Below are 21,985 nucleotides of genomic sequence, written 5' to 3' on the forward strand. Positions count from 1 at the left end.
ACACCCCTACGGCAGGGCCTCTAATGACAAGCGGTTCGATGCCCGAACCAGTGCATTTGCTCTTAATCCCCGGCCAGACAGACCTGCCACACAGCCAGCGCTCCTTCCTGCTCTCCCCGCCCCCACCATTCCTCGCCACCCCCAAGCTGGGCAGCACCCGAGCCCAAGGACGCGGCGGCACAGGGTCCTGCCCCAGGCGCCCCTCTGAGGGTGTGGGTCCTCCTTCTCCAAGCCCCCCTCCAAATCCTCTGTTCCCGAAACTACAGAGAAGGAAAGTGAGTCCCTGTCTGGGGACAGGTCTGCTCGGTGCGGAGAGCCAGGCCTGGGACACACGGAGCCTGGGTTCTGGCCCCAGAGGCCAGCTCTGCCTCCGACTCCTCCTGTGACCCTGGGCCGGTCCCTGCCCTCGCCTGGGGCCGGGAGCTGGCCTCTCGGACCGTGACACTAGTGCTCCAACCCCGGGGCCTCCTTAAACCCACTCGGGGCTCTGGCTTCCTCAATTTCCCCTTTATCTTGCTCCCTGACTTCACCTGCAGGGGAGAAAACAAGCTGAAGAATGTGGAGGCCCGAGGGATAAGGCCTGGCGTGGGGGACACAAACCCCGGGTGTGACAAAGACAGGGGTCACCCACCTCCCACGGATGAAGACTTGGGCCCCCTAGGCAGCTGCGTGACCTCTGACAAGTCTCTCGAATTCTCTGAGCTCAATCCCTTATCCAGGGAGGATGGAAAAATTTCAAAGGGCACTGTGAGCGACAAGGTAGCCGGGTATAGGGGACTGTCTTGGGGATGGGGCTCCTCTGGAGAGCCTTTTAATTTAATTTAATTTAATCATTTGGGGCGGACGGCCTTCTAAGATGCTCTACACCCCTTCTTGACTTCTTGCGCTCATTCAACACACATTCACCGTGTGCCCCGTTCTAGTGGACTCAGCAGAGAACAAACCAGACGGGGGTTCTGTGTTCTCTAGGTGCTGATGTTCTGATATTTGCGGGCCGGAGGCAGATGGCTCCGGAGGTCAGCACAGCGCCCCTGCTGGCCCAGCGTCTGATGGGACAAGTCCGCTGAGGAGGGAAGGCTGAGGGAGGTCAAGGTGAATTGTGAGCCACGACTGGGGAGCCGGTGGGAGCAGCAGGCCCTGGGCGCGGGGCGCCTGGTGAGTCTGGAAGCATCTGGTCAGCAGTGGGAGCAGGGGGCGGGGGTCTCGCGGGCCATAGTCAGGACGAGCCGGTGGGAAGGCCCGCTGGGCCAACAGAGGACTGTCCGAGAGGCTGCCGGCAGGAGGGGGCACAGAGGGTCAAGTGCAGGGCTCGAGAAGCCCAGCTGGAGGCCTGTGGGGAGGGGGTGGAGGTGGGAGGGGTGCCCAGAGGGCCTGAGCCGGTGGAAGGGGTGGGGGGGAACACGGAGGGCCCAGGTCCTGGTGGGGGGGAGTGGCCGGCGAGGAGGCAGCACTGGAGAGGCGGCCAAGGACACCGAGAAGGAGCAGAGGGAGCTAGGATGAGGGTGGGGGTTCCAGGAGGGGGGGGGGGGGGGACGGCGCTCACAGACCGGGTCCCTCAGCATCCCACTCAGGGCTGGCCTGTGCTGGCTAAGCAGGTCACCTTAGACACAGGACCGAGGTGAGCCGCGTGCTGTCCTGTCCTCACCTGATGGGGTGGAGAGGGGTGGGCGCTTGCCAGAGGTCACCCAGCAGGTTGGGGAGGGGAACTCGGGCCCTGGCTTGGTGCCGGCTGTCCCCAGATGGGGGCCGGGAGCGTCCCTGTCCCTGGTGCTGGACGGAGGGCCACCCCGCCCTACCTCCCAGCCCGCCCGCCTTCCTTCGGCTGGGCTCCGTGTCGCCTCAGGCAGGGCCTCGGGTTCCCAGCCGTGTGCGGCTGCAAGCTGGCCTCCAGAGCTAAATCTGGCTTACCAGCATGTTGTATTTGGCCTGCAAGAGGTTTTAAAAATTTTTTAAAAAACATTTGAGCCAACATTTAAAAATTGGGAGAGTTTACATTTTAAATTCCATATTTTTGGCTTCTACTGAAAATTTGCAAGATCTGGCAACTCCGGCCCACATTCCCACGTGGCAACAGTTGGGGAGCTAGGAAGCAGCTCCCCCCACCCCCAAGAGGCACCTCGGGGGGGGGGGCTCCCCCTCTGGGGAGAGGCGCCATCCACACCTAACGGACCCGGCAGCTTAACTTGGGGAGACTGAGGCCCGGAGTCTGGAATGACTTGTCTGGGTCGCTCAGTGGGAAAGCCCCTGGGACAGGAGCTGGGGACTCCCAGGCCTGGTAGCAGGGGTCTGGTTACAACCCCACCTGGGCTCCTTCAGAGCCCCAGCCTGCCTCTCCTTCCATGACCCTGACCCTGACCCCGACTCTGGCCCTCCCACTCTCGTCTTCTGACCACAGGAAATGGCTGGCTTAAGTCACTCATACTGTCACTCGGGCCCGGGGACAGTGAGAAGAGGAGGTCTCAGAGACCTTCCGCAGGAGCTCCTTGCTTGCTAGACAATGAAGGGGAGCAGCAGGGTCACCCACGGCCACTCACCCGACGGGACAGAGGCAGGACTAAAATCCAGGGCCCTCCCTGGTTTGTAGCTCCCTCCCTGAAGGTGTTAATGGTGAAACCTCCGGGCATTGGCCTCAAAAGAGGGATTTCAGGTTAATGACTGGAGCCCCCCCACCCCCACCCTGGCAACAGTTCTGGGGACACAGTCCTGTCCAGGCTGGGAGGGCAGGAGACACACAGCAGAGCAACCGCCATCGCGACCTTCGTCACCATCATCGTGCCCGTGACTGAACTCCTACTCTGTGCCGGGCACCTGCATCCATGACCTCTGATCCTCCCGCCCCCACGCGCCCGTGAGGACCCGGAGAACTCGGCTCCGTTCTCTGAGCCTGCTCCTGGTCTGTGAAACAGGCTGATCCTGGTACCTCTCTGACCCGCCTATTTTGAGTGCTTGACGTGAGGCTGGAGCTGAGGGGTTCGGGGTTCCAGAACAGGTGCTCACCACGCGATATGGCCCTGGGGGTGGGGGTGGGGAGGGCCGATACCGCCCTCCCCCTCCCTTGGGAAGGAACCTCGCAGGGCCTCAGCGTGGAGCCCGGCCTCCTGGCACCCACTGCTGGGCCCCGACAGGTCCCCGCAGCCCTGGGCCATCAGGCGGTCCTGGGAGGCGTGTGTGAAGAGCCTTGAGACAGAACCCTCCAGAGGCCTGGGCGTCACGGAGTTTCCCTGTGACAAGGCAAAAGAAAAATCGTGATCATTCCTGCCTTTTCATGGCTGGGGAAGCCAAGGCCCGGAGGGGTGAGGGCGGGTGACCTGTCCAGGTCACCAGCAGCCCGTGGATCCTTGAGCTGGTGCAGCTGGCCCCAAGGCAAGGGCCGGAGGGCTGCAAATGCCCAGGACTCACTAGTGGCCTCACTGCTCCCGGCCCTCCCCGGGAGGAAAAGGCAGGTGGCTGGGGGGCAAGAAACACCAAAGAGCAGGGGGCAGAGGGGGAGGTCAAGACTGCCTGCGCCCAACCCTGACTCCTCCGCGTGGCCTCTCTGAGACTCAGTTTCCTCTTCTGGATGTGGGGAGCCTCATGACGGCACCAACCTCCCGGGGGTGCACCGAGGCCTGGGATCAAGAGTTAGAACACGCAGAATTTTGTTTTTAAAGGAACCTCTCCCTGTAGAGACGCCATCCTAGGACGGGCCTGGCTGCGAGCTCCGCCAACCTGGGCCTGCGGCCCCCACTTGGGTCCTGTGCCCGGAGAAGTCAGGATGGGGCCGTGTCCTCAAGAGCCCATAAAAGCCCCTCTGGCCCCAGGGGACACGGACGGTTTGGGGGACAGAGGTCGGCACCAAGGTGGGTGCGCAAGTGTGCAGGGCGGTGCCGGGGTGCTGAGAAGGACACCTGTATTTAGATTTGAAGGCCTCGGTCCTAGCCCAGACTCCCCACGTGACCTATAAAATGGGGAATTGAGGGGGCGCCTTGGTAGCTCAGTCGGTTGAGCGTCCGACTTCGGCTCAGGTCACGATCTCGCGGTCCGGGAGTTCGAGCCCCGCGTCGGGCTCTGTGCTGACAGCTCGGAGCCTGGAGGCTGCTTCGGATTCTGTGTCTCCCTCTCTCTCTGCCTCTCCCCTGCTTGTGTTCTGTCTCTCTCTCTCTCTCTCTCTCTCTCTCAAAAATAAGTAAAAACATTAAAAAAAATTTTAATGGGGAATTAGTGAAAGACACAGACCCATCTATCTTTCCGACAGGATGGTGACATATTCTTGCATGGAGGTGTCTGAGGTTCAAACGTGCAAAGGGATAATCACGAAATCCCGTGGTAAGACACAGAGGGCTCTGCCCATGGGGGGCTGATATCAATACCGTGCCGCACGCGCACTCGGTTCCCAACTCTTCTGCCTGCCCCGAAGCCAGAAATTTCACCGTAGAGACCCATTCGCTGGGTTCTTAAGGTCTTGCCTGTTACAGATGTTATGAAAGCGGCCTGATGAGGGAGCTGGAAGGGGTCAGCGGGGACTCCCGGGGAGAAGGCACATGAAGCAAGGAGGGAGGGGACCGCAGCAGACCTCTGCCAGGCCGCCCGCGGGCGGGGGGGGCGCTGAGGCTGAGACTCACCCGGCTTGGAGGCCTCCGGGGGGAGGCGGCTGGGCCTCCACACTTGCTGCTGCCCGCTCGAGACCCACCGGTCTCCACGGCCCGGCCAGCCCCCGCCCTGCTGGCAGCCTCGGGGGCCGCCTCTGGGGAGAGCGGAGGGCTCAGGGCCAGGGTCTTCTCCGGGGCCGCAGCTCCGGGGAGGGGCTCCTGGGCTGGGCCTGGGTCTCGCTCCCCCGGGGAGGGCTCCGGGCTGCGGCCTCTGGGCCCCCGGAAGGCCTCCAGCGTCCCGGGGTCCAGCACTCGTACGGTGACCTCATCCAGGAACCTGGAGAAGGGCAGCCTGGCCTCCCGTCGGCGGCCCAGCCGGGCCAGGGGGCCCCCGGCGGCCTTGCTGCCCGCGCCTGGGGGCTCTGGGGTGGACAGCAGGGCAGGTGACGCCTGTGTGCCCTCCTGGCCCAGCCGGCCCGCCCAGCCAGGGCAACGCGTCTGGCCCTCGCGGCTCCGGCCCAGAGTGGGACTTGGCTTGCGGCTTCGAAGGTCCCCTCTGCAGGCTTCCTTCCTGGTGGCTTTGGCCCCGGGCTCCAAGAGGGAGCTGCGGCCATCCTGCCTGGGGCTGCTGGGGTCAGGGCCCTGTGCCTGGGAGCTGGCCCCGGAGAGCATCCTCCGTAGTCAGTCCAAGGTCAAGCCTCTCCAAGTACCTCACTAGCCCCACTTCTCTCCTCCCACGGGGCTGGGATCCCCACGCCCTCTTTTGGGAGGGGGTCACGGCCACCCATCTCCCATTGGCCAGAGCAATCAGCTCAATGCCCGCCTGCCCATCGACCCAGGGATGTCGCGGGGGGGGGGGGGGGAAGGGGGGGAGGGGCTCCCATCCCCTAAATTGATTCTCACTAAGTGGGAGCTGGGCTTCAGGGCCCAGTGAGTGCTACAGAGAAGGTCATGTCCTGAGCTCTGTTTTTGCCTGGGGAGGCAGCCTGCACTGGCTGAGCACCTGCTGTGTGTGGGGAGGGGGCTGGGCTGGGCCCCACGGCATGTCCTCATCTCCTCTGCCAGGTGTGGCACCGGGCGCATGGGTGTGGAGAGGCAGGCGGCACAGCGACGACCCTAACGGTGGCCATGAGACTGAGCACAGGGCCCGAAGAAGGGGGAATTGGAACGCCATGGATCCGGCAAATTGGGAGGGTATGATGGACACTGCTGGCTGCCCACTGTTCCCCCGTTCGTCCTTAGTAAGGAACTCATTTTATTCTGGGAGGCAAGATACTCAGCTCAAAGACTGCATCTCTCAGGCTCCTTTGCAGCCAGGGGTAGCCAAGGAGATACAAACAGAAGTTATTGGGTGAGGGTCAGACAGCTTGCACGGGCTTCTTTTGCTCCCATTCCCCACCCTCCTGCTTCTTAACTGGAACATGGAAGTGATGGGAGGAGCCGTTGCAGCTATGTTGCACCATGAGGCAAACTTGTGGCAGAACCCATACACAAAGGGTGGGGGAGCAGAAAGACACAAGGAACCTGGGTTCCTGATGACCACTGAGTCATCACACCAGCCCTGGACCACCTGCCTCTGGTGCTGTAACTTGAGAGAAATAACCCCGGTCTTATTTAAGCTATGGTTACTTCCAGCCTCTGTCACTAGCAGCTGTGGGCAATCCCTCAATGATACACAGGGGATAAGGCGAGGGATAGTGGCACACGGGGACCCGGGGTGTAGTTAAATGGGGAGTAGAATGGGGGGAGATCAGCCCAGAAAGGCCAGAGCCAGGCCTGGGCACTTCCTCCTTTGTGTGGAGGGAAATACGCCTGCTTCTGGCATCTCAGGAAGCCAGGAGGCAGGATTTCTTCCTGGGATGCACCCACATGAGTCAGAGGAAGTCTCGCTGGGGGGTAGCAGCCCCAGGCCTTCGGTGGGCCAGCTGGTGGCCACTATCACCAACTGAGCTTGTGGCATCGCTTAGAGCATGGCCTTGACTCTCCTTGGTGGCCTACTCATGGCTATGAACCTGGGGCCCCTACCCACTTGATGGTGCCTAGATGTCTCACATCAAGTGCTAGGGACCCCTTCTTTTCCGGACTCAGCTGGACACCTCTCTGAATCTCCACAGCACCCACGACTGAATATGTGAAAAGTTCCGTGAGCTCTGCTCCACAGAAGCGGGTCCAGCTTGGTCCATCCCACAAACGTCCCAGTACGAACTTTAAAACACAGACCAGATCAATGGCCAGACAATGTCACACATTCATATGCCCTGCAAGGCCCTGACAGTCCAGCGTCTTTTCTGGAGACACCAAGGTGTCGTCTCTACCCTGGATACCTCCCTGGAACTGCCATCAAGTTCCTGAATGTGTTAAGCTCTACCTGGCCTCAGGGCCTTTGCACATGCTATTCCCACCATCAGAATCATTCCCCGTCCCCCCTCTTCCCATTTGTCTCATCGCCTAATTTCTATCTAGATGTCAGGGTCCCAGTCAATAGCCTGTCCCCTTGCAGCCCCCAGGTCAGATCAGGTCCCCTCGCGTTAGCCTCTTGTAGTCCCTACTCTTCTCATAACACAGCCCCCAGCTGCAAGGGGTATGTGTGTGATCATTCATTCTCTGTGTCCTCTTAGAATGCAAGCTCTACTCTATCCTCACTCTCCGCACAGGCCTCGGCACATAGTAGGTGCTCAACAAGTAGTTCCAGAGTGGACTTCCTCTGGGCTGGGCAATGGGGCAGGCGAGAATTCTACCACTGAACCACCCATGCTGGGCTGGGCGCTGGGCGGAGCAGGGATCTCAGGCTCTAAGGAAAGTCACAGCATCCCCCGATCCCTGCAGTCCCCTGACGGCCACCCCTTCACACCTGGATACCTCCCCCCAGCAACAGCCGACCAGCCCCTGCCCCGTCACCATCTCCATCATCGTCACCAGTGGGAGGCGGCAGATCCAAGGTCAAATCCCTCTCCAACCCCCGCAACAGGACTTTGGGCAAGTCATGTCCCCTAACCGTCACATGCAGGCGGATGCCCAGTTCAGGGGCAGTGGTGGGAAGCGGTGTGAGAACACAGGTGCTGGGTGCCTCCAGCATGGAGCCTGGCATCTAGTAGGATCTCGGGACTCATGAGCACAGGGCTCTAATGTGCCATTTCCCAAGTATGTGTGATCACAGGAGCGTTCCAGGGGCTCTGGCCAGTCGGTCCTCTGAGCTTCTCCTAGAGTTGCCGGCTGCATCAGACAAGTTCTCGTTGTCATAACAACCCACTGGCTCTCTGCCGCCTGGGCCGGAGGCCCCAGAGGATGCTGCCAGCTGCCGAAGCTTGCAGCCTGGGCCTGCTCACCTCTCAGCAGCCCGGGCTGCTTCTCCCGAAAGAGCCTCACAGCTCCTGGCGTGACAGCCCCTGCTCCTTGACTCATCTATTTCAGCCCCACTTCTTGAGTCTCTACTATGTGCCAAGCTCCGTGCCGGGCATGCACCTGCATCATGGCCCAAATCCTCGCCCAGCCCTGTGAGGTGGGACGGCTGTGGGCTCTCGTGCTCAAAGAGGCAGAGTCTCAGCTGGGCAAAGTGACTTGTCCAAGGTCCCACGGCTTGGACACAGCAGAGCCGGGAGGGGAACCCCATAGGTCAAGTACTCACCGTTTCCTCTCCAGCACCCCCTCCGCCCCCCACCACTGCCTGGACCCTCCCTGATCCCACGGGTGCGACGCTGGCCTCTGTGAGCTCGGAGAGAGGAGAGGCACAGCTCCCCAGTGCCTGCTGGGCTGCAGCGGGGAGACCTTGTCCTAAGGCAGGTTCCCGTTGTCGTAACGATGGGATGCAGGATGGGTAGGGCATACTGGACATCCACTAATGATTCCAAACATTACCTCACTTACTCTCACAGCAACCCCCCAAGCCAGGACTTGCTACCCCATTTCATGGCGGAGGACTTGGGCTCTGAGGGGTCACTGGTCAACAGCCATGGCTTGCCATAGGCCAGGTACTGTAATAAACACTGGCAGGACTGCTGTCCCCTTCCTGGGGCCTCTCTCATGCCAGTGCAGAAGTTTCTATTACCATTGCTCTTTTATGGATGATGATGTGGGGGGGGGGGGGTGGGGCTGAGAGTTCTCATACTCGTGCCTTTAACCAATCCTATCTCATGGCTTCTGGATATTTCCCTGCTGGCCTGAGAACCCTAGAGGGCAGCCACAGGCCTCAGCTGTCTCGAGTCCCCAGCATCCACGCACATGCTCTGTGCCATCAGCGTTTGCACCCTGGATTCTGTCCCAGCCTTTCTTCCTCAGAAGGGCTGTGCACTTGAGCCATCCAAGCCTCCCAGGAAGTCTCCCTGGGCAAGGGGTTCCCTGCAGGACTCCCCGCTGGCCACCTGTCTTTACAAGAGGCTACACAGCTACTCCATCGCACAGCACATAATTGGAGAAGCCTAATGACCCCTCGCCCTCTCTCCGGCCCTGCAGCCGTCCCGCTACGCTATCACGGAATCGGGGCTCTGAGAACAAGACACCAGCATCTAGGGAATCAAGATGCTCCACCCACCCCCCCACCCAGCCTTCGACCCATCTGTCCCTAGAGCCACTCATCCATTCACACGTGCCCGCTTGTGCATCCGTGTCTGCACCCGTCATCTGCTGACACGTACTCGCCCGTCTACTATCCTCTAGTCCCTGTATCCGTTCACCTGTGTGTCCGTCCTTGTCACTTGCATCCCGTATCCATGCCTCCATCTGCCCCCGCCACTGACGCATCCCTCCGCCGACCTGTGTCCATTTGTGCGCCGATGCACCCTTCTACGCCCGTATGCATGCATTCATTAACACACACTCGTGTAGCCCTCCATTCACTCTTCCCGCATTCATCCATTCATTCCCACACCCATCGTCTTCTTACCAGTCAAGGACCCATCCACCTATCCCAGCACGCGAGCACGGACTAATCCATTTACAGTCCATCCGTTTTCCCGTGGCTGTATCTGTCTATCCTGACGTACTCCCGTATCCGTCCATCCTCTATCCATCTAGCCCTCTGTTGACATCTGTCCATCCACTGTAGATCCTTTCATCCGTTCCTCTGCTTCGCCATATGCATCAGAAATTCATCTTCCTACCTATCCGTCCATTTATGTATCCATCCACTGACGTCCTGTTCTGTTCATCCAGTCCTGTATCCTTGTCAGTCCTTCCATCCATTCCCATCCATCCCCATCTACCCTGCCACTTACATCCGTCAATCTCTGCTCCCCCTCACCTACTTTCTATCCATGCATCCCGCTGTCCCATCCGTCCCGCTCTATGCTTCCCGTCATTGTCTGTCCACACACTGCGGCCCACCCCACAATTGCTTCTCCACTGGTGCAGAGGTGGGTGCACGGGGGGAGTATGCTAGGTGAATACAGAACTCAATCACTTACTCACTCATTCATTCATCCTAGAATGCTGAATCAATAGAGACAGCTCTGGTCTGCTTCTCCCAACAGCTACCATCTGGGGCCTGCTTTGGGGCGGAAGTCGTTCCCTTGACTGGGATAGGTGTTGCGCCCTGAGAGGGGCAGGGCCTTGCCGCAGTAAATCGGTGGCAGAGGAGGAACGTGAACTCAAGACTCCAGCTTCGTATCCATGCCTCTCCACCAGGCTGGTGACCAGCCCTGGGGCAGGAGGGGGAACCAGGAAGGGAGGCTGAGGGCAATTCCAGACCCAACAAAGTGAGCCTCGGGGCCACCCACCCATGGGTTTGTCCCTGGGAATCTCTACCTGCTTTGAGGGGAGGTGTCACCTCACCCTGCCCATGGCCATGGCCCTGACCTCCAAACTCCAGCAGGACTGAGCCTCTTCCGATCCTGGCACTCTCCCCTCTTACCCCCAGGCCCCGACCCATGCAGCACCTCCGACACTGCACTACCCTCACCTGTTCAGCTCTGACTCGGCCCTTGGACCTCACCTCCTGGGATGTGAGAAATTATTTGCGGCACTGGGCCTGCAGGAGCAGGGGCGCTCCTTCAGAGTGGCTATGATGCATGAAAATGCTGAGATCGGGCCTGGCACGTAGTAGGTGCTTCATTAACAGCGACTGCTGTGGGCCAGACGCCGGGCCCAAGAGTCCCTGCGAGTGAACGGGAAATCATCTAACACACCGCTTCTGACTCACTTCCCTCCCGGACCTGGAAATGTCTCCCATCCCGCCTCAGCCCATGGAAAGTCCATCCCACAAGACGGTCTCCGGGCCGGCAGCCTTCAGCCGCCTTGCTCAGCATCCCAGGTGCGGACAGCTCCAGGTTCTGAGGATAAGCAGAGCACAGAGCTGGCGAGGCTATAAATAAGAGACAGGAGCTGGGGAGGGTCCTCCACGGAGGCACAGCCGGCCCGCGCCCCGCACCAATGTGCTGAGCAGCCGGGAAGAAGCCGCATCTGCCACTGTGCTTGCTTTGCTGTGCCGCCCTGATTATAGTGAGAGTCGGGAAAATTAAGGGTTTTCGGGGACGCTGCCAGGGCCCTTGCTGCCGCCTCCCCGCCCTGCACGTCACAGATGCCAGGCAGAGCCGCCCCCATCGGCCACTTGCCCCAGCCGGCAGTGCTACACTGGGCCTGCCTGGATGGCACGCCATGGTTCGCAAGGGGCTTTCTCCCACGGCCCTCACTGAACCGGGGCATAGAAAGGGGCTTTGCTGTGACTGGTGGGTGGTGGAACTGGGGGCCCAGTGAAGGGAAGCGACCTGTCCTATGGGCGCTTAGATTTGCAGGGCACTGGGACCTCAGAAGGAGCCAGGCCCAGGGAGACTCTGCCCCACGGAGCCCCCAGGCCTTGACCCCTGCTGTGCACAGGGCGGAGGGGACGACCCGGGCCCTGCAGGTGGCAGTCGCTCTCACTGGGCCGCCCCCACTCACTCTTGGGTGCCTACTCTCTCCCATCCTGCCCGCTCGGGAGACTCCAGGAGGTCGCCCACGCTGTTCCTGCCCCAGAGGCGCCACACTGGGGATGGGGTGGGGCACAGACGAGGAAGGAAACACCTCTAAACCCGGCAGGAAGCGGAAGCGCTAGGGCAGAAATTCCCAAACAACGAGCCGGGGTTCGGGGAGGGTGGGAGCGCCAGCCGGGCGGCCCTGGCCTCAGTTTCCCCGCTTGTCACTGAGGGCCACGTGAGCACCTGCCCGGCCGGTCCTGAGCAGGACCGAGCGCGTCCGGGGCTCGGCGCGCGCCCACGCGCCGCGAACGCTCAGGGAACCGGCCCCGGGGTCCAGCCTCCTTCCGGCTCCTGGGCCTCTGGGGCGGCCTCCCCGAGCCGGGTCTGGCCCTGCCCCCTGACGCAGGGCGGGACGAGGCCTGCCGGCACCGGGCTACCTGTCCCCTGTCCCCGCCCCGGGCCCCCGCCCCGGCCGGGGACGCGCGGGTCTGGGGGCGATCGCTCGGGCCGGCGAGGGGGAGGGGCGGGGAGGGGCAGAGCCACGCGCGCGGAGGCCGAATCCCCGCCCCGCCCCGAGACTGCCGGGCTCCCGGGGGTGCCCGGGCCCCCCCCCCCCGACCCGACCCCGGCCAGCGAAGCCCCCGCCGCGGGGCCCTGGCGCCCCGGTACCGGAGGGGGCGCCGCGGGCGGCGGAGAGGAGGCTGGACAGCCGCTCCCCGCCCCCCCCCGCCCCCTCCGCCCCGGCCCGAGCAGGGGTGCCGTGCAGAGCCCGCCCCGGGCGTGGGTGGCGCCCGCCCCGCCCCCCGCCGGTGCCCGCGCCGCGCCCGCCCCGCTCGCAGGTACTCACCGCCCGGCGGAGCCGGCCCGGCCGCCGGCCGCCCGTCCACATGGCCCCGGGGCAGCCGCGCCGCTCGCCTCCGCCGCCGCCGCCGCCGCCGCCGCCGCCGCCGCCGCGCTCGGGGCCCGCCGCCCTCCCCACCGAGGCCGAGCGCGCCGGGAGCCGGCGCGGCCGGGGCTCCCCCACCCCCCGGCTTCCCGCAGGGAGCGCCCGCCCCCCGCCCCCAGCCCGGCTCCCCGCCAGCCCCGGCCCCGCGCGCGCAGCCGCGGCTGATTCAGCGGCTCCCCCCCCACCCCACCCCGCCGCGCCGGGCCGGGGCGCGCTCGGGGGGCGCGGGGGCCGGACGCCGGGCGCGGGGGCGCAGCGGGGGCGCGGGAGCCGGGGACGGAATGGCGGCGGGGCAGGGAATGAATGAACGCGTGCGGGCATGAATGGTTGGGCGCATGAATGAATGAGTGCCGTGCGTGCGTGCGGGAGGAACGAATGAATGAGGAACGAATGCAAGAGGGGGCCGCCGAGCGAAAGAGTGAATGGACCCTGAAGGCCGGGAAACCCTAGGTACTGACCTGTCCGACCCATTCATCCACGCACTCACTCAATCCGCCAGCATTTATTGGACGCCTACTGTATACCAGCCCTGCTCTGGGCCCTGGGAAGACCTCAAGGCAGGAAGCCAAATTCCTGAGCTGCTGGAGTTCACATTTTACCAACAGAGAACCTGCGGCGCGGCCGCGGGGCGGGGCGGGGAGGCGGAAGGGCGCAAAAGACGTGACCCGTGACCCGGCCAAGCTACCGACCCCTGCTCTGCCACACCCCCCACCCTCCCCACCTCAGTGGCTCCCTCGGGTCACCGCAGGTACCTGTCTCGCCTTCCTCCTACTCAGCGGAATCCTGGCCCCTGGGTCAGGGTAGCCAAGTGATGGAGGAGGGGCTTCCTTACTTCCTGAGCTCTCAGAACGGAGAAGCAGGCTGTGAAAGGTCAGTGTTGCTCCGGAAACCTCCAGGTGGAGCACACCCCTCCCTGCCCCCAGCAGAACCCCAGGCTGGCCCAGTCCTGGCCCCGAGAAATCAGGGTGTGGGATGAACCACTCCCTCTCCTCCCGGAGACATGGAGCAGGGTGATTCTGATGGCCCAAGCCAGGCTGGCGCTTCCTCAAGAGCCAGCCTCCGTTCTGAGGACATCAGAGCTCCCTGGGGATAGCCGCCCGAATCTGCCAGCCCAGCCAGCCCGGCCGTGGCCAGCATATGAACCCAGGAAAATGCACGGGGAGGCCAGAAAGGATCCTGTGTGTTGGAAAGAGAGGTGACAAAGCACATGCACTTTACTCCTGTCCTCACTCGGGAACTAAGGGCTCACAGTTTGCACTCGTTGGTATCATTCCCCAGCCCATGGCAGATTAAAAGATGCTGCCAATGACTACTCTATTTTTGGTTGTGGCAAAATATACAGAACATAATATTTACCATTGTGACCATTTTTAAGGGTCCAGTGCAGTGGCATTAAGCACGCATGCACCCTGTCGTGCAACCATCACCACCATCCGTCTCATATTTGCATTCTACGCCACTCGGTTAATTAGGGAGGAGGTTGCTACATTCAGGCACAGAACAGTGCTGAAAAAAGGCTCTGGTAGCAAAGGGAAGCAAGAAAAACCACCAACGGGAGACAGGAAAGTAAAGGAGACAGTGAATGAAGAGCCAAGTGCCTTGGAGGAGATGTTTGGTCTCTAGGCAAAGTCCCGTCTCCTCCGGCCCGGGCCCTGGGGACATTATTGGGAAACAGATGGAGAAAGGGAGGTCAGGGAGCTTTCCAGGCCCCAGAGAAGGGTGAACCTCAGGGGATGCCCTTTTGCCTCCTCTGGTCCAGACGGAAGAGGGGGCGGTTGGGTGCGGGCTCTCCGCATCCCTGTTTGAGGCTCTCTGTGGGACTGGTCTCTTTGTTTGCGGCCTTGGTTTCCCCATCACGCGTAGGGGCGGGTTCTAGGGTCTCCACTCTTGCCCCCTCCTGTTCTGACGCCACTGAGGCCACACGTAGGGGTGGAGCCCAGCCTGCTGATGCCCCCCACCTGCCAGCCCTAATGTCCCTGCCCTCCCCGGGGCCCCAAGGGGACAACAGTAATGGCGGCATGTGGACGGAGTGTATGCGCAGGGCTCCACCCACGTTTTCTGCCCAGACTCTGGTCCTGTTCAGATGGTGCCAGAACGTCCGCCGTCCGCCCTGGCTGTGCTGCTGCCAACGTTGCAGATGGCTGGGGAGGCGGAGGAGGCCAGGGTGGGGTGGGGGCGGCCCATGCCTCAGCTCAGGCAGCTTGCACACTTGAGCTTGGGCCTGCCTGGGAAGGCCCCTGGAGAGCCCCACCCCACGCTGCACCGCCTCTGCCTCTGTCTGCACCCTGCAAGCCCTCTCCCCCCTCCTCTCCCCAGCTCGCCACCATAGGCAGGAGAGAAGACGGCTGGCACTATCTGGGGGGGGGGGGGGCCGGGCTCCATTAATCCCCGTAATGACCTTGTGGGGGAGGTGGCACTAGCCTGCTTTGGCAGATGGGGAAACTGAGGCCCAGAGAGGCAAAGTCTCTTGCCTGAGCTGGGATTTGAATACCCTGGCCCATCTGGTCCGGCGGTCACCCCCATTCAAGTTTCGCCTCCCATCAGACCCGCCTCGAGGTGTCTCTGAGAAGACCCAGGGGTGCAACCTGAAGGTCCCTGCAACACGGGCTGGTCCGTGGAGACCTCTGCAGCTTGTGTAGCCAGAGCCCAAAGCCTCAGCAGCATCCAGGCAGGCTTCCTGGAAGAGGTGGGATTTCTGCTGCCGGCGGGAGGGAGGGAGAAAAGTGGCAGGCCTGTAGAAACCTTGCCCCGGGGCTTGTAGGTCCCCTGTCCACGTGGCTTCCTGCCCTCATGTGGGTCTCGGTTGGCCACGCTGGCCACGCTCCCCACCCCCATCTCTCGATTCCATTCCCAGTTTTATCTTGTTCGCGGCTCTAAGTACTCTCCGGCGTCACCTGACTTACGTATTTGTTTATGTGTGGACCGCCATCTCCCCAGCTGGAGAGTGCACTCCTGCCCGGAGGGGGGAGGGGTGAACAAATGATTGCGAAAACGATGGAAGGAGGGAGGCCTGGAGGAGGCCGGCAAGATGCCAGGCTTCTGGTCGTGTGGCCAGGTGGACAGGGCAGGCGGCAGGCGGGGGGGTCGCTGAGCGTGACGTTGCCCCAGACCAGGCCCCAGCCTTCCTTTCCCTGCTCTGCCTCCCTCAGGCTGGAGCTCGGGAAGGTTCTTGGCACGTGGGCTCAGGAGACCCACGCCCCTGCCGGTGCTCTAACTTCCCCTCCAGGCTGCCCTGCAGGACCAGGGCCAGACTTCTCCCGAGTGACCCCCCCCCATCCTGCTGCCCCCCGTGCCTCGCCCGTTTCTCCTGGGAGCACTTTCGTCACAATCCGGGATTCAGTGTCTGCTTCTGAGAGACAACCTAAGGCAGAAACAAAAGGACACAAATGGTCTCCATTTCACGGATACAGAAGTGGGGGAGTCGACACCCCCCAGCAAGGGCTCCACGCAGAGCCCCGATCCCCCTTCCCTGCCTCACACGAGGCTGCACCCCCACCCACGGTGCTCCCTTCGGGTTGGCTCTGGGCCTCGACTTCCTGCCGTGGCCCCAGCCTGCCCTGTCCGTGGGAAGGGGCAGCAGCCTCTGTGCGGGACTCTGCTCTGCGCCAAGCCATTCGACCAGGCGGGGCCGGCACCGGCTGGGCAACGGACTTGGGCTCAAACACTGTAAAGTTATTTCTCAAGTATGTATCACCACAGAACACGTGAGCACGCTTACTCGCCACGTAAGCAGGCAAGCCGGGTCACTAAGAGGGGGTGCTCCTGGGCGCCAGAGGACACGGTATCGTGTCTGAGACAGATCCGCCAATGTCCTGTTCCCCCTTCTTGGCCACTCGTAGCCCATAGGGAAGGGCAGCGTCCAGAGTGCTGTCTGGGGGGTGGAGCGCGGGGCCTGGGCAAGGGAGACCGCGTGCCCTCCGTCCTGGGCCCTGGGCACGCTGGGGGACACGGGGCAGGGGGTGGCACCGAGGCGGCCTCACCGAGCAAAATTGCCACCGAGTATACGACTCTGGGGCCGACAGACTCGCCTGCTGAGTGGACGGGTGTTGAATGAGGTCACATCTGGGGGCCCAGGCCTCTTCAGCAGCCCATCCGCTTAGTCCTGGTCCAGCTGGCCTTGGCTCCCCGGGTGGGTGAACTCCTATGTTCCTGCTAAGTTCGGGCCCTTCTTCAGCCGGCCCCAGCTGCAGCCCAGCCCCTGGATTGTGCTCCAACCACGATGTCAGTGTCCCCGCCCCCTGCCCCCACCGTCTCTGGGCCTTGGCAAAGGCTGTTCCTTCACCCTGAGATGCCCTTCCATGGAGTGTCCACCTGTGAGACTCCTCATCTCATCTCTCAAAAGTTGCCTCCTCTTGGAAGCCTTCCCAGACCGCCCCAGGCTGGCCACCCCACCTGGGCTGGTTCTCCTGCCCCACCCCGCTCACTGCTGAAGACTGGCCTGGCTTGTAGACGAATCCATATGTCACCCTAAAGGGGACGTCTAGCTCCTGCTTGCCCACCTGGGTGCTGAGAAATTTCCTTCCTTCCTCTCAAGAAGTCTCCATGGTTGGACGGCCACCCAGATAATTCTGAGCTGCAGTGAACTTATCCTTGCTTTTCCTGACAAAGCCAAGGTACGCCTCCCTGCCCCGAGGCAGGACCATGTTTTCGATGTTTGGAACACACCGACAGCAGCTCCTTGTGGCCTCCTGCTGATCATTTCTCCTGGGTCCTTCTCCAGAACCCACATCAGTGCCCCGTGTCACCAGCCCTGCCCTCGCTGGCAGGCAGAGCCAGGAACCACTTCCTTGAAGGGTCTCCGCTGTGCCTGTCCCCTCGGGCAGCCTGCCTGTCTCACATCAGTCACACTGAAGGACCTCCAGGGGACATTTGCACATGCTGCTCCTCAGCATCTCATGCCTTCCAAAAGGCCCCGTCTTCACGGAGGCACCCCCTCCTCCAGGAAGCCCTCCTGGATCCCTAGCTGTTCTGTTTTCATGCACCTCCCTAAGCTTTGCCCTGACCTCAGTGGGGGTCACCACCCAGGGCTTTCCTTCTCTGCCACATAGTGGGCCCCGCAGCTGGGACTGGCCCCGGTTCCGGGTGCCTCCCCAAAACCTTCCGTGGCCCATCACCCAGAGCCGAGGCAGCCGAAGTCGGGGACCGATGTTAGCCGAACGAACGAGTGAATGAATGAGTGGACGAACGAATGAACAAGTGATATGGGAGTGCTGCAGGACTGAACCTCAGCGTGATGGAGAGCCTTGGCCCTCTGGCTGGCCACACCCCAGGGAATGACCACGAACATGGCACCAGAGACCACGGGCCCTCGGATCAACTCCTCCGCTGGTGATGCTGAAGGACTCCGTTCTGTTTTCCTCCCTCAATACAGAGAGACCCTGCCGGACCCCACCTGTCCCCTCACCTCCCGCTTGCAAACACAGTTGTGTGTGGCAGTCTGGGGGCCAGCCTGGGCAGGACTGTCAGCAAGTCGTAGGAGGGCGGTCCTGCAGAGAGGCTTAGGAGCAGGCACAGGGCCAGAAGCAGTGCCTGAGATCAGGGATGGCCACAAGCCAGGCTGCCTGGAGGCTGAGCGCCAGCTCCTGGTGCGCTCACCTGGCACCTCCCGGGGTGGCCTGGGTTGGTGGCAGCGGCCAAAGCAGCGATGAGTCGGTGTGCCAGGCCCAGGGTGGGAACTGAGGGTGGTCCCCACCCAGCGAGGGTCCTCCTCTCTCCAGGAAGCCCCCGCAGCCTCCTGCTAGCCCCCCGACTCTGAAACCTGCCTTACGTCTGTTCTGGGCCCTGGACAGGACCCCCCAGTACCTGTCTCAGTCTGTCCCTGTATTGCTCAAGAACCTGCGGTGGCTCCCTACTGCCTGATACCTCCTATCCAGCACTCAGGGCCTTCCGTGGGCTTCCCTGAGTCTCTGATGTGTCTTACACTCTTGACAAATGCCGACGCCCTCCTGCCCCCTCACGTCTCTTCCGGGCTGCCCCGCGTCTCTGTTTACCCCCAGGCATGCCCACCCAGCCTCTTTTCCTCTGATCTCTGCTCAGAGCAGGAGGCAAAACTCCAGTGAAGTAGGGGCTCATGTGACAGGGCCCTGGGCCCCTGGAATGGAGGGGTGCGCCCAAGGAGAGGGGTCTGCCTGCTTCACCTCTACCCAGACTGCCATCTCCTAGCCCTCGGGACACACGGGATTTCCTCAACGCCTCTTAAATGGCTCTAAACCCTCTTCTCTCAACCAGACGCTGGCCCCGCATGGGAGCCCCCCGTGGCTGTCCCCCAGGACAGTGCCCATCAGCGTACAGGTGGCCCGTAGTTCCCTGAGATGTGCAAATGGCCAAGGGCCAGGCCTCTGGCCCGAGAGCCAAGAGACCTGGTTCTGGCCCTGTCTGCCACCAGTGCCCCTCTCTGGGCTCTGTTTCCTCATCTGTAGAATGGGACTCTGCCCTCTCACCTGGCTGTCGAGAAACTAATCGCCGTGAGCCAAGAGTCAGAGGGCTGACCGGAGTTTGCAGTCTCCATCCTGGGACCAAATGACTGGGGGCCCCCAAAGCTGGGGTCACCCCTCTGTGCCAGGCGCTTCTCACACAAGGAGGCTACACGGTGGCAGGGCCGAGGCCTCTGGAGCGGGAGCACGCTGCCCTTGTTGAAAACTCCGCCGGGCAGGAAAACGGTTTCTGCTGTTGCCTCTGTGTTCCCACCGGTTCCCATGCCTGCAACGATCCAGAGGCTGGCCAGAACTGTGGCCGCAGCGAGCTTCAAAGTCACGCAGGGGGCAAGGACACCGCTCCGGCCAAGATGGGGGGGTTGGGGCGGCCGGGGCTCTTGCCAGATCTTCAATCTTCCCCCGACTCTGCACCGGTGACCCCCAAACCGGGGCGGGGGATCCGCTCTGGGTGTCACACATCAAAAGCAAGAGACCAAAATGAAAAGCACACTGATCCCTTTTTTTTTTTTTTTAAACGTTTATTCGTTTTGGAGAGAGAAGAGTGTGAGCCGGGGAGGGGCAGAGAGAGGGGGAGACACAGAATCTGCAGCAGGTTTTAAGCTCTGAGCTGCCAGCACGGAGCCCGACGCGGGGCTCGAACTCATGAACCACGAGATGGTGACCTGAGCCCAAGTCGGATGCTTAACCGACTGAGCCACCCAGGCGCCCCCCCCCCCACCCCTGTGACGGATCCTCGTAGCAGCCCTGCGAGCAAGGGGGTCTCAGCTCACCTTAGAAGGGGAAACCGAGGCACGGGGTTTAGGCGATGGTGCTCAGGATGTAGAGGCTGGGGGTTTGAACCCAGGTCTGTCTGCCACAGCATCTGAGCTCTGACCCATAGCCAGCGGCCTCACTTGATCACAAACAGGGCCAGCCAAGAGGAGGGTCCCCGTGCAGGAGGGGCCCCCCCACCTCGAGGGGGTCAGACTCAGGGTGAACACAGCCAAATCGCCCCACCCGAGAGTGCCGGGGGCGTGGTGCCAGAGCCGAGGTCCCTGAGCCCGGTGTGCTCCTGTGGGGCCAGCGGGGCCAGTAACTAGGGCACGGGTGGGGTGACGGACCCGGTTTGCCCAAGACCGCGGGGGGTGTCCCAGGACATGGAGTTTTCAGCTTTAAAATGGGACAGTCCCGGGAAGCCACGCTAAGTTGGTCACCCGAGGCAGGCTAAAGAGCTTTTGATGGTGCAAGGCAAAAAGTTACATTGAGAAGTAGTGAGGGCTCCAGCACTAGAGGGGCCCGGTCGTGGGGGGCTTCGCCTGTGGAAGCATTTGGCTGGGAGGGAGATCCGGTGTTTTGAGATAGCCAGTTCCAGGGCTCCCCCGGGACCTGAGTACCTCCCTGAGGGTTTGGGGGCTTTTACTGGTAGAACTGCCCCTCCGGGACCCAGTCCCGGACCCCAACCCTCCTCGAGGTGGCCTCCTCCAGACTTGAGGACAGGACTCAGGCCATCTGGATGTCTACCCCTCCCCACCCCGACTCACTCACTGCCTGCTTCTTTCTGGAAACAGGCCCCCCTGGGGGGCAGAGAGAGCGCAGGCTCTGGAGTCAGCCACGTCTTACTTCGGGTCTCAGCTACATCCTCACCCTAGGAAAGACCATCTGTGGCTCAGAATCTCAGCTTCCACCTCTGCAAGCTGGCGTAATTGCCCCTTCTCTGCACTGTGGAGGCCCCAGCTCGGCCCCCTGGCAACGCGAGGACGCTCCGTGGGTTTACGGCGATTCCCAGACTCCGGTCCAGGAAGCTAGGAGCTCAGAGACAAAGGGAGCAAATCCAAAATCCGTCCTTGCTGGGCTGGAGGGCAGGGGCCGCACGGACTCCCACCCGGACTGTGGGCCGCCCCCCAGACACCCTGGCCTCCGTCCCTGGGAGGGCCCTGGCCCCGAGACTGCTCTGGTGGCCGCCTGTGGTGTCTCCCCGTAACAGCCCAACAGCAGCAGGACCTGCCCCAGTGTCCCCACAGCCAGGGACACCGGGCGACTGAGTCCCGGGAACTGTGTGGAAGAAGTTGCTGGAAGGAACCCCTTGTGCTGGTTTTTTTTTTTTTTTTTTTTTTTTTTTTTTTTTTTTGCAGCTTTATCGAGACAAAAGAACTTACAGTAAACTGCTCAATTCGCACAGAGCGCCCAATTTGCTAAGTTTTGACATATATGGACGCCCGCGAAACCATCACCACAATCGAGATCACGCACGTCGCCATCGGCGGCAGACACTTCCTCACGCCTGTCGGAAAACCGCCTGTCGCTTCACCTTGCTGTCAGGCGACCTCTGACCTGCCTTCTCCCCTGATGGGTCAAGCTGCATGTTCTGGAGTTTTACATCGGTGGAGTCACACGGTGTGTTTCTCTCTCTCTCTCTCTTGGGGGTGAGGCGCTGGCATCTCCCTCCTTTCTATTACGGAGTCGAATTCCGCAGTAAGACCCTGCTACGATGTATCCACCCAGCCCCCCTATTCGTGGGCATTTGCGTCCGGGTCTTGGTGGAGACATGTTGCTTTCGTTTCTCCGAGCGGGACGGCTTGGTCCTACGGTGGATGTGTCTCTAACTTGGTCAGAAGCTGTCGAGAGGTTTCCAAAGGGATCGTTACCTCTTTACATCCCCATCGGCGAAGCGCCAGGGATCCAGCCGCTCCACGTTGTTGCCAACACTTGGCATGGTCAGTCTTTTTAATGTTGGCCATTCAGAGTAGGGGTGCAGTGACATCTTATTGGGGTTTCAATTCTCCTTGGCCTCATGACTAATGACGTGAGGAACCTAGTAAAGTGTCCGTTCAAGTCTTTTGCCTGTTTCTTAGCCGGATGTTTTTGGGACTGGATGCAAGTCCTTTGTCGGAGAACTGGTTTTTTTTTTTTTTTTGTTTTGTTTTTTTTAATTTTTTTTTTTTAATTTTTTTTTTTCAACGTTTATTTATTTTTGGGACAGAGAGAGACAGAGCATGAACGGGGGAGGGGCAGAGAGAGAGGGAGACACAGAATCGGAAACAGGCTCCAGGCTCTGAGCCATCAGCCCAGAGCCCGACGCGGGGCTCGAACTCACGGACCGCGAGATCGTGACCTGGATGAAGTCGGACGCTTAACCGACTGCGCCACCCAGGCGCCCCTCGGAGAACTGTT

At 61.6% G+C, this 21,985-nt stretch overlaps 1 protein-coding gene across 2 annotated transcripts in view; it reads right to left on the reverse strand.

Annotated features, from left to right (window-relative positions):
* Positions 1 to 12,462, reverse strand: part of BEGAIN (brain enriched guanylate kinase associated) — a 44,718-nt gene extending 32,256 nt beyond the window's left edge. For both annotated transcript variants that reach the window (XM_045452089.1, XM_045452086.1), the window contains exon 1: positions 12,303 to 12,462. In XM_045452089.1, coding sequence (XP_045308045.1) covers positions 12,303 to 12,344 — 42 coding nt within the window. In that variant the 5' untranslated portion in view covers positions 12,345 to 12,462. The remainder of the gene's footprint in view (positions 1 to 12,302) is intronic.
* Between the last annotated feature and the right edge of the window lie 9,523 nt (positions 12,463 to 21,985).

The sequence above is a fragment of the Leopardus geoffroyi genome, chromosome B3, assembly GCF_018350155.1.
Source record: "Leopardus geoffroyi isolate Oge1 chromosome B3, O.geoffroyi_Oge1_pat1.0, whole genome shotgun sequence".
Classification (NCBI taxonomy): domain Eukaryota; kingdom Metazoa; phylum Chordata; class Mammalia; order Carnivora; family Felidae; genus Leopardus; species Leopardus geoffroyi.